At 31.2% G+C, this 14,974-nt stretch overlaps 1 protein-coding gene and 1 pseudogene across 4 annotated transcripts; both read right to left on the reverse strand.

Moving 5' to 3' along the window:
- Nucleotides 1-64: 64 nt before the first annotated feature.
- LOC105632241 (uncharacterized) lies at nucleotides 65-4,677 on the reverse strand (annotated as a pseudogene). The gene is made up of 14 exons (XR_016321698.1): nucleotides 4,473-4,677; nucleotides 4,281-4,386; nucleotides 2,392-2,487; nucleotides 2,251-2,288; nucleotides 2,027-2,150; nucleotides 1,865-1,927; nucleotides 1,699-1,758; nucleotides 1,452-1,613; nucleotides 1,306-1,379; nucleotides 1,134-1,227; nucleotides 891-1,026; nucleotides 728-808; nucleotides 389-494; nucleotides 65-287 (listed from the first exon to the last, which is right to left on the reverse strand). The product of XR_016321698.1 is annotated as an uncharacterized LOC105632241 (transcript).
- Nucleotides 4,678-7,088: 2,411 nt separating this feature from the next.
- Nucleotides 7,089-14,595, reverse strand: LOC105632176 (Cyclopropane-fatty-acyl-phospholipid synthase). 3 transcript variants are annotated; one of them, XM_012214498.3, is made up of 23 exons: nucleotides 14,193-14,593; nucleotides 12,203-12,420; nucleotides 11,980-12,085; nucleotides 11,700-11,861; nucleotides 11,509-11,587; nucleotides 11,213-11,363; nucleotides 10,693-10,816; nucleotides 10,396-10,576; nucleotides 10,236-10,264; nucleotides 9,859-10,007; nucleotides 9,477-9,579; nucleotides 9,283-9,378; nucleotides 9,148-9,203; nucleotides 8,930-9,053; nucleotides 8,776-8,838; nucleotides 8,602-8,661; nucleotides 8,353-8,514; nucleotides 8,203-8,276; nucleotides 8,025-8,118; nucleotides 7,740-7,876; nucleotides 7,557-7,637; nucleotides 7,374-7,479; nucleotides 7,089-7,278 (listed from the first exon to the last, which is right to left on the reverse strand). In XM_012214498.3, the coding sequence occupies exons 1-23, from the start codon at nucleotides 14,376-14,378 to the stop codon at nucleotides 7,207-7,209; spliced, it is 2,613 nt and encodes an 870-aa protein (XP_012069888.1). In that variant the 5' UTR covers nucleotides 14,379-14,593; the 3' UTR covers nucleotides 7,089-7,206. The 3 variants fall into 3 exon arrangements, with proteins under 3 accessions (XP_012069888.1, XP_012069890.1, XP_089580059.1); XM_012214500.3 differs by having other exon boundaries at nucleotides 11,213-11,360; nucleotides 14,193-14,591; XM_089723933.1 differs by lacking the exon at nucleotides 8,776-8,838 and having other exon boundaries at nucleotides 14,193-14,595.
- Nucleotides 14,596-14,974: the final 379 nt, after the last annotated feature.

Genomic DNA, 14,974 nt, shown 5'->3' on the forward strand with positions numbered 1-14,974 from the left:
ATAGAAACAGAAAAAGAAATTAAAGGATATCATGGAATTTATTCAAGGAAGCAGTTCTTTGAAAGCGATGGAAAAGTTTCCCTTGTCACGGTGGTTCCACAAATAGCAAAGAAAAGTGTTGCAAAGCAAAAGGAAACTCTACGCATCATACTTATTAAATACTAGACTAGATATGGAGCATGGTTGGTTTGTCTCAGATCTCAGGAAGACAGGTCTGAATATGCCGACGGAAAACCTTTATATGGATGCCCTAATGCTCCGATATTACAAGGACGTGAAAATACAACCTGACATTAACAGCAAGCAAATGCAATAGTGTAAACCAATTCCACAACTAATAACAAATAAAAAAATAAATAATGTGTATGCTTGTAATATGAATAATCACCTGATAAACTCCAATTGTATAAGCCTTGAATCCAGCAGCACAATAGTCAAAGTAGTATTCCCATGTTCTGATGAATTTTTCATCAAATCCCATCGCCATAATTTTGCTAATTGAGAAAATAAATCAATTATAATGAATACCCAAATTTAAATAATTTTTTTCTTCATTTTAATTTTCGTATATATGGTACTTTTTATAGACTAAGTCAATGTAATAAATTGTTTTATTCAAATAAAGTTATTGATATAAATTCACTGGAAAAGGAAAGGATAAAACAATACCAAATTATAATGGGGCTATCCCTTATTTGTTTGGTATCTATAAAGAAAATATTGTTACCTCTTATTATCAAATAAATTTTTTCTCCAATGTCTCAGTGTATGATAATAATGACTTCCTATATTTTCCACATGTTCCATACTGCAATAATACAATTTATGTCAGCATATTGCAATAATCATAACAGATTTTGCTGGTTTCCGAGCAACAGATCGACTTGTACCTAAGTCTTGATGCAGTTTTCATGGCGGATGCTACCCGACTTAATGAAGCAAACATCCACCTGGGAATATATATTCCTTAATAAAACTCGAACCTCGCCTATAATCATCATAACTTTCGTCTGCCGTTGATATGAACTAGGAAACAATAATAAACCTTAATTCAGAGTTGGAATTTATTGCTCTAACCATGATAAGTATTTCTTTTTTTCTCTTTTCAAATTACTATTAATTATCATTATTACCTGTAGAACAAACAAGCCCTCTTCTGTCAATGATGATTCTACGCAACCAAAGAATTCGTCCATGAATTCATGTCCAACATGTTCTATCATTTCACTGAAAAATATCATATATAGTGAGTAGATATGTTCTGTCATATCTAGTGAGTAGAGGCATTCAACTAATGAAACTCACATAGATATGATTCTGTCATATTTATCAGTCTTTGGCAACTGACGATAGTCACACAGTAGAAGTCTGATATTATCCTGACAAAAGATTTGGCTGTAAGTTTCAGAACAGGGAGAAAGGGGAAGAAAGAGAGAGAGAATTTATCATACTTGAAGGCCAGCTTCCTTCACTTTGGTTTCTGCAAATTTGAGTTGCTCCTCAGATAAAGTGATGCCAGTGTACTTACACCCAGTTCTTTTCACAACTTCAATGGCAAAGGTTCCCCATCCACAACCAATGTCAAGAACTTCATGCTTCTGCTCAATCCTTGCCTAGATTTTCACATAAAGGTGTAAATTAATAACTCAATATTAATATGTATAATTTTTAATGAGATATTTAATGGGTTGACTTCACTTTTTCAATCAGAACAGAAATTTTCCTCATCTGTGCTGTTCTCAAGTCTTCATCTTTTGTCTGCAAATAAACAGATTGCAAGTTTACAACTTACTAGAAACTAAAATACGATTATATGAGAGACAAAATCTGACTAATTTATAGTCCCAATATTTCTTAATTTTACCTTAAATATTCCAGTGGAGTGATTCATTGTTTCTCCCAAAAACAGTGCAAAAACTTCATTGCTCTGTGAACAGATGCCCAAAAAGAAATGTATATAATTAATCAATCAAGTCCCCAACTTCAGGATTAATGAGATAGTATTGATCATATCAGATTCACATACCACATCATAATGACTAGAAATGTTTCTGCGAGCCTGTGTAAGAGTATTTTGCCTTAAAACATGTTGATAGAACAATTTGATAGATGCAATACCAGCTGTGAATAACAATGCTTTCCACCAACCCCTAATAAAGGAACATCACAATACAAATAAACTTAAGGGATAATTACTAATACATAAGAGATAATTACTAACATCTATCCACAGCCCCTAGGTATTATTACCTTTTCTTAGCATTTGAATCTTTATTGGCAATCAGTAGCTGCGACATAGTAAATTGATAAGAAATTTCCAACTACGTATTTAAAAAACAAATATACAGTTTATGATAATAAAACTGAATTCTAAATTTCTAATTAACTTACAAGGATAAAATTCACAAGACCTTCATCAGTGTCAACAAATGAAAAATCTCCATCAATGTAAGCTTCCGCAAGACCTATGTCGGACCGTGTCATTACCTGGCAAAAATTTGCAGTAAAGTGATTGCAATATTTTTTTTTTTTTGTAAAATGACATATAATACATTTGTTAGGATTAATTCAAAATAATATTATTAAAAATATTTTGAGATTTCAATTTTATTTAGTGCAAATTTTCTGCATAGAATTTGATATTTTTATTATTAGGATTAATGATTTTTAGGAGTATTTTTAGGTCTTATTTGATTCACTTGTAAGCCTATAAATAGGCACATTCTTTTGTTAATTTAATGAAGTGCAAAACATTATTAATCATCTTGTGCATTTCCATTCTTCCTTCCCTAAAAATCTCAACATGGTATCAGAACTTGTCTGTTAAATGGCCACAAACACCATTCCATTTTCTTCCCCTCCAATTTTTGTTGGTGAAAATTATCAGCTATAGGCCGTTAAAATGAAAGCTTATGTACAAGCTTATGACTTATGGGAGCATGTTGAAACAGAAAAAGAAATCCCTCCATTGCCATCCTATGGTTCAAATTAAGAATCATAGCGAAGAAAAAGCCAAAAAATTCAAAGCAAAAACCTGCCTTCATTCTTCTGTTTCGGATATAATTTTCACAAATATTATGACTTGTGAAACAGCAAAGGAGATATGAGACTCATTAAAAAATGAGTATCAAGGCAACGAGCAGACAAAATTGATGCAAGTTTTGAATCTTAAAAAAGAATTTGAGATGCAAAAAATGAAAACATTTGGAGGTGTCAAAGAATATGTTAACAATCTCATGTCCATTTTTAACAAAATTAGATTACTTGGTGAAGAATTTCCTGAAAGAAAGGGTGGTTGAAAAAATTCTAATAAGTCTATCCGAAAAATTTGAATCCAAAATTTTTTCTCTTGAAGACACAAAAAATCTTTCTGAAATTTCCGTTGATGAACTAACTAATGCAGTACAAGTTGTGGAGCAACGGAGAGCATTTAGAGAAGATAATACTATAGAGGCTGCTTTTGTGCCAAGTCAACGAACAAATTTTTATCAAAAAGAGGAAAATTTCCACCATGTGGCATATGCAAGAAAGATAATCATGATGAAAATGATTGTTGGCATAAAGGTAAACCTCAATTTTTTAATTGTAAGAAATTTGGTCATATTCAAAAAGATTGCAAGTATAAAAATCAATCAAATTTTGTGCAAGAGGAAGGAACTCTTCTTTGAGTATCGGAGAGATGTACTCCAAGAGAATATTGGAGAGAAGTGCTCTAAGAGAACATTGGAGAGATGTGCTCCAAAATAAAGAAAGTGATGAGAGGTGCATCAATATTTGAAGAGAAGTGCTTAAAAAAAAAAAAAAAGGAACAATTAAAATTCATTTGCTAGTTTGATGAGAAGTGCATCAATATTTAGTGAGAAGTACATCAAAATGATGAGTTAGAGAGAGGTGCTTCAACAAAATTAATTGAAGAGAGGTGTTTCAAATGCTAGATTAAAAATTTTTAATTGTTAATTATTGTAATAAAAATATTATGTTTGAATTAAAAGAGAATGTTAGGATTAATTCAAACTAATATTTTTAAAAATATTTTGAGATTTTAATTTTATTTAGTGTAGATTTTCTGCATTGAATTTAATATTTTTGTTATTAGGAATAATGATTTTTAGGAGTATTTTTAGATCTTATTTGATTCACTTGTAAGTCTATAAATAGGCATATTCTTTTATTAATTTAATGAAGTGCAAAACATTATTAATCATCTTGTGCATTTTCATTCTTCCTTCCCTAAAAATCTCAACAACATTATCTCTCTTTCTCTCTCTCTCTTTATATACCTTCCAGTAAAACTGGGGATTGTGAATTTCCAGAACAACTTTGAGAGAACATTTCTTAGTATCAGTTCCTTGAAAAGTAAGATCGGTGCCTTCTGCTTCCAATAAACTGCAAGTGATTGGAAAATACAGTATAGTATATGTTGACAAGATTACTCATCATTATGAAATACATATATTGACAAGATTACTCACCTTAAACACCCAGTAGAGATATAGTTCTGAAGAAAGTTAGCAACAAAACAGCGGCGGCTTGCACCTTCTAACAGAGAGAGTTTCATATTGTAATGCTGCAAGTAGAAATGGAAAATATGCGTTTTCTTTTTTTTTTTTTTTTCTTTTTCTTCTTTTGGTAACAAAGAGAAATGGAAAATATGCTTTATTTCATTAAGTAAGAAACCAAACTTCGTCGCGCACAACACTAAGTGGCCGGGTCGAAGTGGTGCTTTTTATAAGAGAAGGAAGTTAGAAGTTTGAACTCAATTGAGAATGACTTTTATGAAGAAAGGATTAAATTGTAATTATCACTCTATATTTGTCACATACATTAGTAAAATTACAATTTTAATTTTTTCATGGCAATTAATAAATTATTTGCATCTATTTTCATCACATTGAGGTCATTTGTAAAAATATTAGTTGCTACTTCATCTTTTGTCTTCACTGGCATCATTTGCATTTAATTGTCTATTCCAGCTAGCTTCCTCTTCATCAGTATATTTTATAAATTAATTCTGCCCCAATAAATACTATATTGATTTTCAATAAAGATCCATATTAATTCTCTCTTTTATTATTATTATTATTATTATTATTATTTGTGGTTCTCATGAAAACAGCAATTGTTTCTGAAATTTTTCTTTTTTTTTTTATGATTCATTTTTTTTAAAAAAAAAACATATTTTATTTGCTTTGCTACAATTGGAAAACAAATGTCTTTGCCACACTAACAATGTTGTAAATATTTTTATTATAGCAACTCCTATATAAATAATTGTTTTAAACATTTGGATCATGAAAATCGTCCTATTTTGTCTTTTTTCATTCTTAATGAAAAGACGAACATAGGTTTGAGAATACTCGTAGAAATAAAAAATATACATATATAATTAGGTGATTGTAAGTGCATTTTGTTAGATTTAATGACAATATATATATATATATATATATATATATATATATATATATATATATATATATATATATATATAGATATATGTATATGGTCAACAATCCCAACTAGTATATATGGGATTAAGAATTTAATTTTTTTTAGAAATATAATTTATTAATTATAAAATCAAGAATTACAAATACTCAATTACAACACAAGAATTTGCCATTATAATTAATAAAAATTCTCTTTATCTATATTTTTTTGAATAATAAAGTTAAAATTAAAAGAAATAATATTGAATTTTTTTGAAGATAACCTTAACCGATATAAATCTTCGTAATAGCAATTAGTCCTTTAATTGATTTGGATGATAAAATAACTTCTTTGGATCTTCTATGCTTTGATTGCTTTTTCAAAAACTTATTATATATGACGTATACGGATGAATTTATGTCACTATGCATTAATAGCGTCAATGGAGGGACAGACCACTTTATCATACTCCATTGATCGAAGATACACATCAGTAAAACAAGATCTAAATTCTCCAACCAAACCAAATATCATACCTTTTAACAATTCATAATCAATGAATTAAACCCTTATGGAAAAAGGGACAAAAGAATTTCAAATGTGAAGATAAAGTAATAATAACAAAAAAATAAAGAAAAATAGATATATTAGAAGAAAATAGATATAAATTTTTTAAAAACGAATAAAAAATCAAAAGCGAGAAGAAAAAAAGAAAAGTGGAGGATTATGAATTTAATTGTTATTTGGAACAATTTCTCAAAACGAGGATTATGTATACAAGAATGTCCAAGAGAATTTGCCAAAAGATTCCTTCAAATGGTATGCATAAAGAGACGTGAAAGAAACCGAACTTTCTTTACTTGGTATTCCAATCACCCCAAAAAGTTTGCTCCTTTCTTTACTTTTTAAGATCAATCGGTCCTTTTTTTAATTAAATTAATTAAGAGTCTGCCAATGAAGCTTTAGCTTAAATGGTCAAGGCTGGATTGTGATAGACGGTTGGGCAGCTATGGTTGGTGGTGGAAGGATGGTCAAGTTGCAAGCCCTTTAATGGCGAAAGTGATGGGGCTGGATTGTGATAGACAGTTACGTAGCTATGGTTGGTGGTGGAAGGATGGTCAAATTGCAAGCCCTTTAATGGCGGAAGTGATGGGTATTGGGAAGCTACTAAGTTGATTGAAGCACCGCCATGCGCATGATCAAATAGTTGTGAAAATGGATAGTTTGCAGGTTCGTCAAGCTCTGAGCAGTGCTAAGAGGATCATTCTTATTTTGGAGATATATATTTATGATTAAGTTTAGAGGATCATTCTTCAAATGATTTGCAAAAAGAGACGTGATAGAAACATTCAGACGAGAAAATATGTGACCAAACCAGTTTGCAAATATAATCTAAATTTAGATTAAAATCACTAATGAAATTAATTTTGAAAATAAAAAATTACAGATACAATCTAGATCTCTCACTATAAAATCATTTTTTTTAAAAGGTGAAGATGAATTTCTGATGAGAAAATAATATCAATATGCCATTTTTACATGAATTTAAATGTTGAGGGAGATCCATAAAGTCTACAAAATCGAAGCCTTTTAAACGACTCAATGTCTTGTCGTTCGAAGACAATCGATAAAAAGTGGCATATGAAATAGAGTGGAACGAGTAAACTGTAAAAACCCAAACGGCAAGATTTCCGAATGAAATTAATCGGAAGAAATAATTTCCATTTAGAGCTGGTACAATTAAATGATTAACAAATTATGAGATAAAAGAAAAAAGAATCAGTAAGCTGAAGGAAAACCTTGGAAAGGATTGCCAAGTGCAGCTATATTGCCAGGACGTGATAGAACAACCTTGGTCAAGAAATAAAAAATGATTAGCAGTTCAATATATACATGTATTCTGAGCAACTCGTTCAACAGAAAAAACAATACAGGACTACAAATACCTGATAATTTCCAAGTGTATGTGTTTTGAAACCAGCTGCACAGTAATCAAAATAATATTCCCATGTTCTAATGAATTTTTCATTGAATCCCAAAGCCAGAATTTTTCTGAGAAGGAAAAAAAAATATGGTTGCTGCCTCTACGTTACAGTCAATTCCAAATCAAAAAAAGGAATGATTTTTACCCCTGGTTGTCCAAGAAATTTTTTCTCCAATATCTCAGTGTTTGATAGTAATGAATTCCTATATTTTCCACATGCTCCATACTTTGAATGGAAAAAAATAGAGTTAATTATGCAGAAAATGAATTAGAACAAACAACATATAAAACTAAAAATGAGCTAACAGTGATGGCTTATAAGTTATACCAGAGTCTTGATGCAGCAGACATTGCTGATGCTATTCTTGTTAATGATGGCAAACATCCACCAGGAAATATATATTCCTTAATGAAGTCTGAACTTTGCCTGTACTCTTCATAACGTTCTTCTGGTATTGATATGAACTGAAAAGAAGAAAAGACGAAGAAAAGAGAAAAGGAGGCACCTTTTTTTTCAATCATTAAATTCAACTCTTCATCTATGATACTGACTGAAATTAAACGAGGACAAAATGAATATTCCATTTTTCCCATTTGGCATTAGACTCATTACCTGTAGAACAATAAGCCCATCTTCTGCCAATACTGATTCACAACAACCGAAGAACTCCTCCATGTATTCATGGCCAACAGCTTCTATCATTTCACTGAAAAAGGCCATTGAAACTTATGCTATTTATTTGGTATTCTACAGTCAGATTTGGAATTTTGGAATGGAAGAAGGACCTCACCATGATATGATTCTGTCATATCTGTAGTTCTTAGGCAATTGCCGATAATCACAGAGTAGAAATCTGATACTGTCCTGGTATATGAAAATAAATACTAATTAGGAAAGCTTTAAGAGAAATGAAAGTTGCAAATATTGTTTAGGTCAATACCTGAAGGCCAGCTTCCTTCACTTTCATCTCTGCAAATTTGAGTTGCTCCTCCGATAGAGTGATTCCAGTATATCTACATCCGGTTCGTTTGACAACTTCAATAGCTAAGGCTCCCCAACCACAACCAATTTCAAGTATTTCATGCTCCTTAGTGATTCTTGCCTGGTTTGGTTAAAATAAAAACATTCAAAATGAATAATGAGTATCAGAAAAATCTTATAATCTCCCAAATGGTTAAGGAACACTCACTTTTTCTATCAGGAGTGAAATTTTTCTCATCTGTGCAGCTTTCAAGTCTTCATCTTCTGTCTTTAAAGTAGTTAGATCCACAGAAATATATCATATCTCAAAGTTATAGCACATGATTGATGCAATCATTTCTTTCTTGAACAGCGAAATAGATCAGTAGGTTAGATTTCCAACCTTAAATACCGCACAGGAGTATGTCATAGTTTCGTCCAAGAACAGACCAAAAAGCTCATTACTCTAGTAACATGAACCAAAATAAATTTCATTCAGGAGTTCATGATGTAGCTTTTAGACATTTCTGAAGGCATCAAGAAATTGACAAACTTACCAGATCGTAATGGCGAGAAATATTCCTGCGAGCTTGTGTAAGAGTATTTTGCCTTGAAACATGGTGGACAAAAAATTGTGCAGATGCAATACTAGCTGTGAAAAGCAAAGGTGTCCACCAACCCCTGAGGTGAACAGAAAAAGACTTCTTGATAAAATAAGAGTTAGGAAATGTCAGCCAGCAGTATCATGTTCTGAGAGTCAGATATAACAGCATACTTTTTCTTATTCAATCTTGCTACAGTCTTATTAGCATCTCTATTCACGATCAGAACCTGTAATATAAAAGAAAGTTCATTAAAATTTGATTAAGGAATGGAGAATATGGTATAGGAATCGTATAAATTATCTCACCATAATAAGGTTTAGAAGACCTTCATCTTTGTTAACAAAGGAAAAGTCACCATTGATATATGCATCTGCAAGACCTAAATCAGCCTGTGTTGTTATCTGGAAAAAAAAAAACCGTTAAGCATTTGCAATGCCCTTTAACTTATTTTTTAATTTTGAAAATTTCCTCGTCATTGATCCCAATACAAAACAAAAACCTTCCAATAGAGCCGGGGATTGTGAACTTTCAGGACAGTTTTCAAGTCACACTTTTTAGCACTTCCCTCAAAGGTAAACATTGTGCCACCTTCCTCAAGTAAACTGTCATAAGACAATTTAAATTCGTCAATTCCTGCATATACTGTTAAATCTATTTCAGTAGCAAGGCAAGAAAAACAAAAAGGAAAAAGAGAGCATGAATCAAGTTGAAAATGTATAATAAAAACTGGAATTCATAAAAAACAAGCATATAAAAAGCTTATGAAAGTGGGAGAATGTATGAGTTGCGTGTTATGTATTGTGTATCAATGCATCATACGCAAGCAACGAGTATCAAAATCATATGATAAAGGCTGTGATTATCTGTATACATGAACTCACATTAAACAGCCAGTAGAGATATAATGTCCAAGAAATCTAGTAACAAAAAGGCGCGCCCCAGTTTCTAACAGAGAAGGTACCATGTGTTTTGGATTGCACAGAATAGTGCAACTTTTACCAAGCAAACCATTTGCGGCAACCATGCCAGACTGCAAAAGAAAATAAACACTAGAGAAGTGGAATCAAGAAGGCTGTTGTTCACTTTGTTTTAATTTTTTCCGAGTGCAGAAAACACCATTTGCGAAACAGAACAGAATAAAAATGCTAGCACCTTTTTTTTTTTTTGTTTGAGAATTTGTTTCATGTTTTCTTAAGGATTGTTCTTAACAAGAGCAAGTACATTATCAAACATATCTGTACTTAATATTGGTTAGTACCTTTAATCCATCCTCATGGAAACCATAACCTGAAAAAGGAAATATTAACATGTATTACATTGAATAATCACAAAGCTAATTCAGCATTCTAAACAAAGCTTGATGGAGGAATTGAGGCTTACATAGGTGCCATTTCTTTTATATAACCAAAATAACATACCCTGATAGGCTCCACAAAACCAAAGTCCCCTTCTGCCTTGAATATGTTGAAGCTCAAGTGAAGCTTTTGATGCGGCTACAGATGGGACTGGATGGCCAGTTGACCACTTCAGCAAGGTATGGTCTGGTATATTATCTGGATTCAGTGTCACCAGGAAAGGTGGACCTGTTTCACCAAGATTCTGCAAGAGTATAAACGCATTTAAACAACATAATCAAAAGTGCTTATGTCAAACCTTAATTACAACAGAATTCCACATTCCATTGAAAATAAAGATCCAGAGAATATTTTACAAACCTGAAGCACATTTAGCCAGTATGTCAAACATACTTTATTTTCTGTACTTCCAAGGAAATTCCATGCACTCCATGCTGCTTGATTTTGAGGCATAAATTTTCTATCACGGTGAAGGAAGATATGGCTGCAATCAAAAGTTAAAAGAGTGATTGCACATTTTAGCAAATGAACTATCAGAATTATGATGGAATCAGCTTCAACTAATTGTTTTTGTAAAGGGGAAAATGGAGCCATTAAATAATCATACGTTTTTATGCATCTCCTATTTGCATTTATAATTTTTAGCACAAAACCATTTGGCAACAGCAAGTATTCAACTCTACGCAATATAAATCAAATCTAGCCAGCTGGCTGCATCAGTTTAGCATTTCATGTTGCTTCTCACGTTTTATAAATAACTTTTAAGTGCTTTTTAATGCATATATAAATAAATAATTTATAGGAATTATGTCTCAGTTATGTGTATTCCTACTAAGACGTCAGATATACCCAAACAATGATCAGTAATGAAAGCTGGTACCTATACATATACTGAAAAGCACCAAGCACTCTTTTTTCTTCAAATGTTGCTTGCTCTCCTAATATTTTCAGTGCATCTGGAGCATGAACAGCCATTATGCACCCACTATACATATCTTCAGAACCATCTGTACAGAAAACTGTGCAACCTGCTAAAAAGAATACTCTTCATATTCATTACTATAGTTACAATGGTAAAAGAGTCAGATATTAGAATAGATAATTATTCTTAATGGTTGAGTTCAAAAATATAAAATTTAGCAAAAACAAACCATAAACATTAGTGTTGCTGCTTACCCTCATCATTAGTGGAAACAGAGGCCACTTCACAGCCAGTTCTTATTCGACAGCCCCAAGTTTCCAGCTTTTCTTTGACCTGATTTATTTGTTTGGCAAGCATTTAAATATTAGCCGAAATCTTATAAAAATTGTCGTAGAAAAAATGAAATTCGAAACATTCCAACTCTCCAAAGCAATTAAACAAGCACCTTGTTGACATAAGACTGTGAACGGCTTTTAACAGTAAGCCACTGTGGGCGGCCAAAGAGCTGAAGTAAATGATGATTACGGCAAAATGAGAGTATAGAGAAAGCTGAAAAGCTCATAACTTTATCTGAAGGGCAGGACCATATTGAACCACACATTGGAACCTATATATACAAACACAAGATTGTGTCACTGCATTTTGAGTAACATTTAGAATTGAAAATAGAAATGAATCAAAATCTCCAAGAATGAAGAATAAACACAAAGCATCAAAGATCTTACAAGATAACCCTTCTGAAATAACTCAGAGTAACCCCTGGAATTGATAAAATGCCCTAATGTTTCACTCCTATCAATATCAGGATTCTTCTCAAGCGTTCCAAGGTAACTGTATAAAATGAAATACTTGTAAATACATTTGATAATATTATGTAAAACATAGCTCACTATGCTGAAAATATTGGTTTAATGTTATCATTTAAGTGAAAAAAGAAAGTGGGTTGACCTGAGGACATCATCCTTAAACTTGATAATTTCTCGAAGCATTTGCCAAAAGTATGGATTAAGAATGTTCTTTTTCTGTGCAAAAACACCTGAGAGGCCATTTCTGCTACCCCATTCATAGCCATTACCTTTGTCTAAACTAACTGAAAAGGACATATCTGATAACTCCATATCCACTCCAAGACTCTCAAACAACTCCATCATATTTGGATATGTTACCTGTGAAGGCCAATTCAAAATCCAAAATATTACTTTGTAATTTGCACATTCCATCCAAAAGTTTGTGAATTTGTTCATAAACAATGGACTTAAAATTGATCAAAACTTGAATTTGCCTTATAGAAAGAGACACTTAAGATCATTTTGGGTATTATTGAAGGGCTCATTATCAATCAGATTGTGTTCTAACTATAAAGCTATTTAACACCAATTTCTTATGAACTAAAATATTTCCGATTATACTTTTGACAAGATAATACATTTACTAGTTCTTTTTAAAATACATAGCAAGCTTTTTTTGTACTTTTGATTTAATTTTTGTTTAACTTTCTATTGACTTCTACTTCCACCGTTATATATAAAGACGTGACCGCATTTGAACAAAGTTGTATTCAGCTGAAATGGCCAAAAAGTGGATCTTTGACTTCATCTTACTAGATATGGGCCCCATTTTCCAATTTATTACCCTTTAATCTTTTAACTTAGGTTAATTATATTTTTACCATGTCTGAAGTTTTAATTTTTCAATTTTGATATTTTTATTATAACTGAAACATTAGAGGTTGGTTGCCGATTGTGTAGGTTGAGTGTATAAACTTTCCCATAGATAATCATAATTTAAAAAATTATTCACTGAAATAACTTTTTTTAGTTTTTTTATTTATTTCATAATTTGCAAGAAAAATTGAGAAATTACATAGTTTATATTGACCAGACGTGTGACTATGAACCAACCACGCAACAATCATATCCAACCAAGCTAATTCTAGTTTGTTCCACCATGCAAAATGACAAAACAATCCAGCTACGTTCTGTTCCTATGCGCACTCCTTTTATAATGGCAGTGCATCAATTATTCAACTTGCAATCTTTCACCTTCACGCCAGCAAAATCTTTTGGCTTATATATAAGTATTATTCTTATTCTAATCCTATAAAATTTTTTAATTATCTAAAAAATAAATTAATTTCAATATATATTTTTATTCTTATTTAATTTAAAAGGTAAAGCGAACATGTCCGACTTTCTAATAATTAAAACAATCAAATTGTATTATTTGAAAAAAATAATATACAACCTTCTCTTCTTCAGAGTCTGATTCCATCCTCGTTAAACAATAAACAAATTATGGAAGTGTTTGAACTAATCATAATAAGTAAACAACAAAATAAATTAAAAAAAATTTAAAAATGATGAAAGCATCTTGTTTAAGATAATACAATTCTTAATCAGGGAATCATTAGGTATGTCTATTAGGAGGCCAAATGAACCGCAATATTCTAGATTTTTAATATATCAAAAAATTATATATTTAGTACCATTTTTTTCTCATATTTCAACAGAGAAATAAATATGATAATTAATAAATTAAAAAATATAAATTTATAAAATTTATCGATATTCGAAAAATATTTTACTTTTATTTTTCTTAAAAAATATATTTTTTTTATTAGAAAAAAAATTTTCCATCGACTTATTAGCGCCCTAAATAAGAAAAAAAAAAGTTGAGTTGTAGAAAATATTTTCTTACAGCTTATTTTGCGAAAACAAACTGAATTTTCTTAAAACTGTAATTTTATCACTGTTTAAATGATTGGGACAGTAAACATTTTCTTATTAAAATTTTTATTTTGGTTATTAATTTTTACTTCCATGTTAAATACCCCTTAATTTCCGACATGATTGTTAATGTTGTTTTTATAGAAAAAGAAAAAGGAAAAAGAGAAAAGAGGAAGACGATGAAAGAAGAGGAGAAAAGAGTAAACACGTACACGATTGAAGACCATGAAACCGAGATCTAAATCAACACCGTCAAAGGAAACAGTTCGAGCATGGCCGCCCAAGTAATCCTCTTTCTCGTACAGAACAACCTCAGCTCCGGAGTTTGACACGACATAATAAGCTGAAATAAGCCCACTAATCCCGCCTCCAATCACTGCAACTCTCATTCTTGACATTATAACTAAACTCTTCTTCTTCTTCTCGTTCTTCCTCCTCTTAGCTAGTAGCTAGAAAGAGAGAGGGAGAGAGGATATACGAATGTGACTTCTTCAAACGACACTACTCATAGACTCATTAAGAAGAAGAAGAAGAAGAAGAAGAAGAAAGGACTTGAAGGCAGAGAGACTACTAGTAATATGAGCGGCTAAGCCAATTTATGGAATTTGATTGGCCCATCGCTTCTACAAATGTGCCACACCTGAAAATTCCCCTACGCCGGGCGTATGCTTGGTCCCATAAATTAAGCCAGTAAAAAAAGTTATTTTAAAAATATTAGTTTTTTTTTATGGTTAGAAATTTATACATTTAAATCAAATTATTATTTATAATTAATCTGGTGTATAGGTGGATTCATATACCAAACATAACTTTTACATGTACTTGTGAGATCTGATGATATATACACTAAACTAATTAATCGTTATATATAAAATTAATCATAACGATACATTATTATTTTATTTTAATTTATTTTCAATAAAAATGCAATGTAGGTAAATATTGCACATTTAATGCGTACGGATATTAATTAGGATTTTAATAGTCGGTTTTT

The sequence above is a fragment of the Jatropha curcas genome, chromosome 7 (assembly GCF_041381405.1).
Source record: "Jatropha curcas cultivar XTBG-Jc1 chromosome 7, XTBG_Jcur_1.0, whole genome shotgun sequence".
NCBI classification, from domain to species: domain Eukaryota; kingdom Viridiplantae; phylum Streptophyta; class Magnoliopsida; order Malpighiales; family Euphorbiaceae; genus Jatropha; species Jatropha curcas.

Coding starts and splice junctions, on each gene's coding strand:
- LOC105632176 (XM_012214498.3), bottom strand. CDS start 14,378: ATGTCAAGAATGAGAGTTGCAGTGATTGGAGGCGGGATTAGTGGGCTT. Junction 12,086..12,202: donor TTTAAGGATGATGTCCTCAG/GTCAACCCACTT, acceptor CATTTTATACAG/TTACCTTGGAACGCTTGAGA. Junction 9,379..9,476: donor ATCCCCGGCTCTATTGGAAG/GTTTTTGTTTTG, acceptor TTTTTTTTCCAG/ATAACAACACAGGCTGATTT.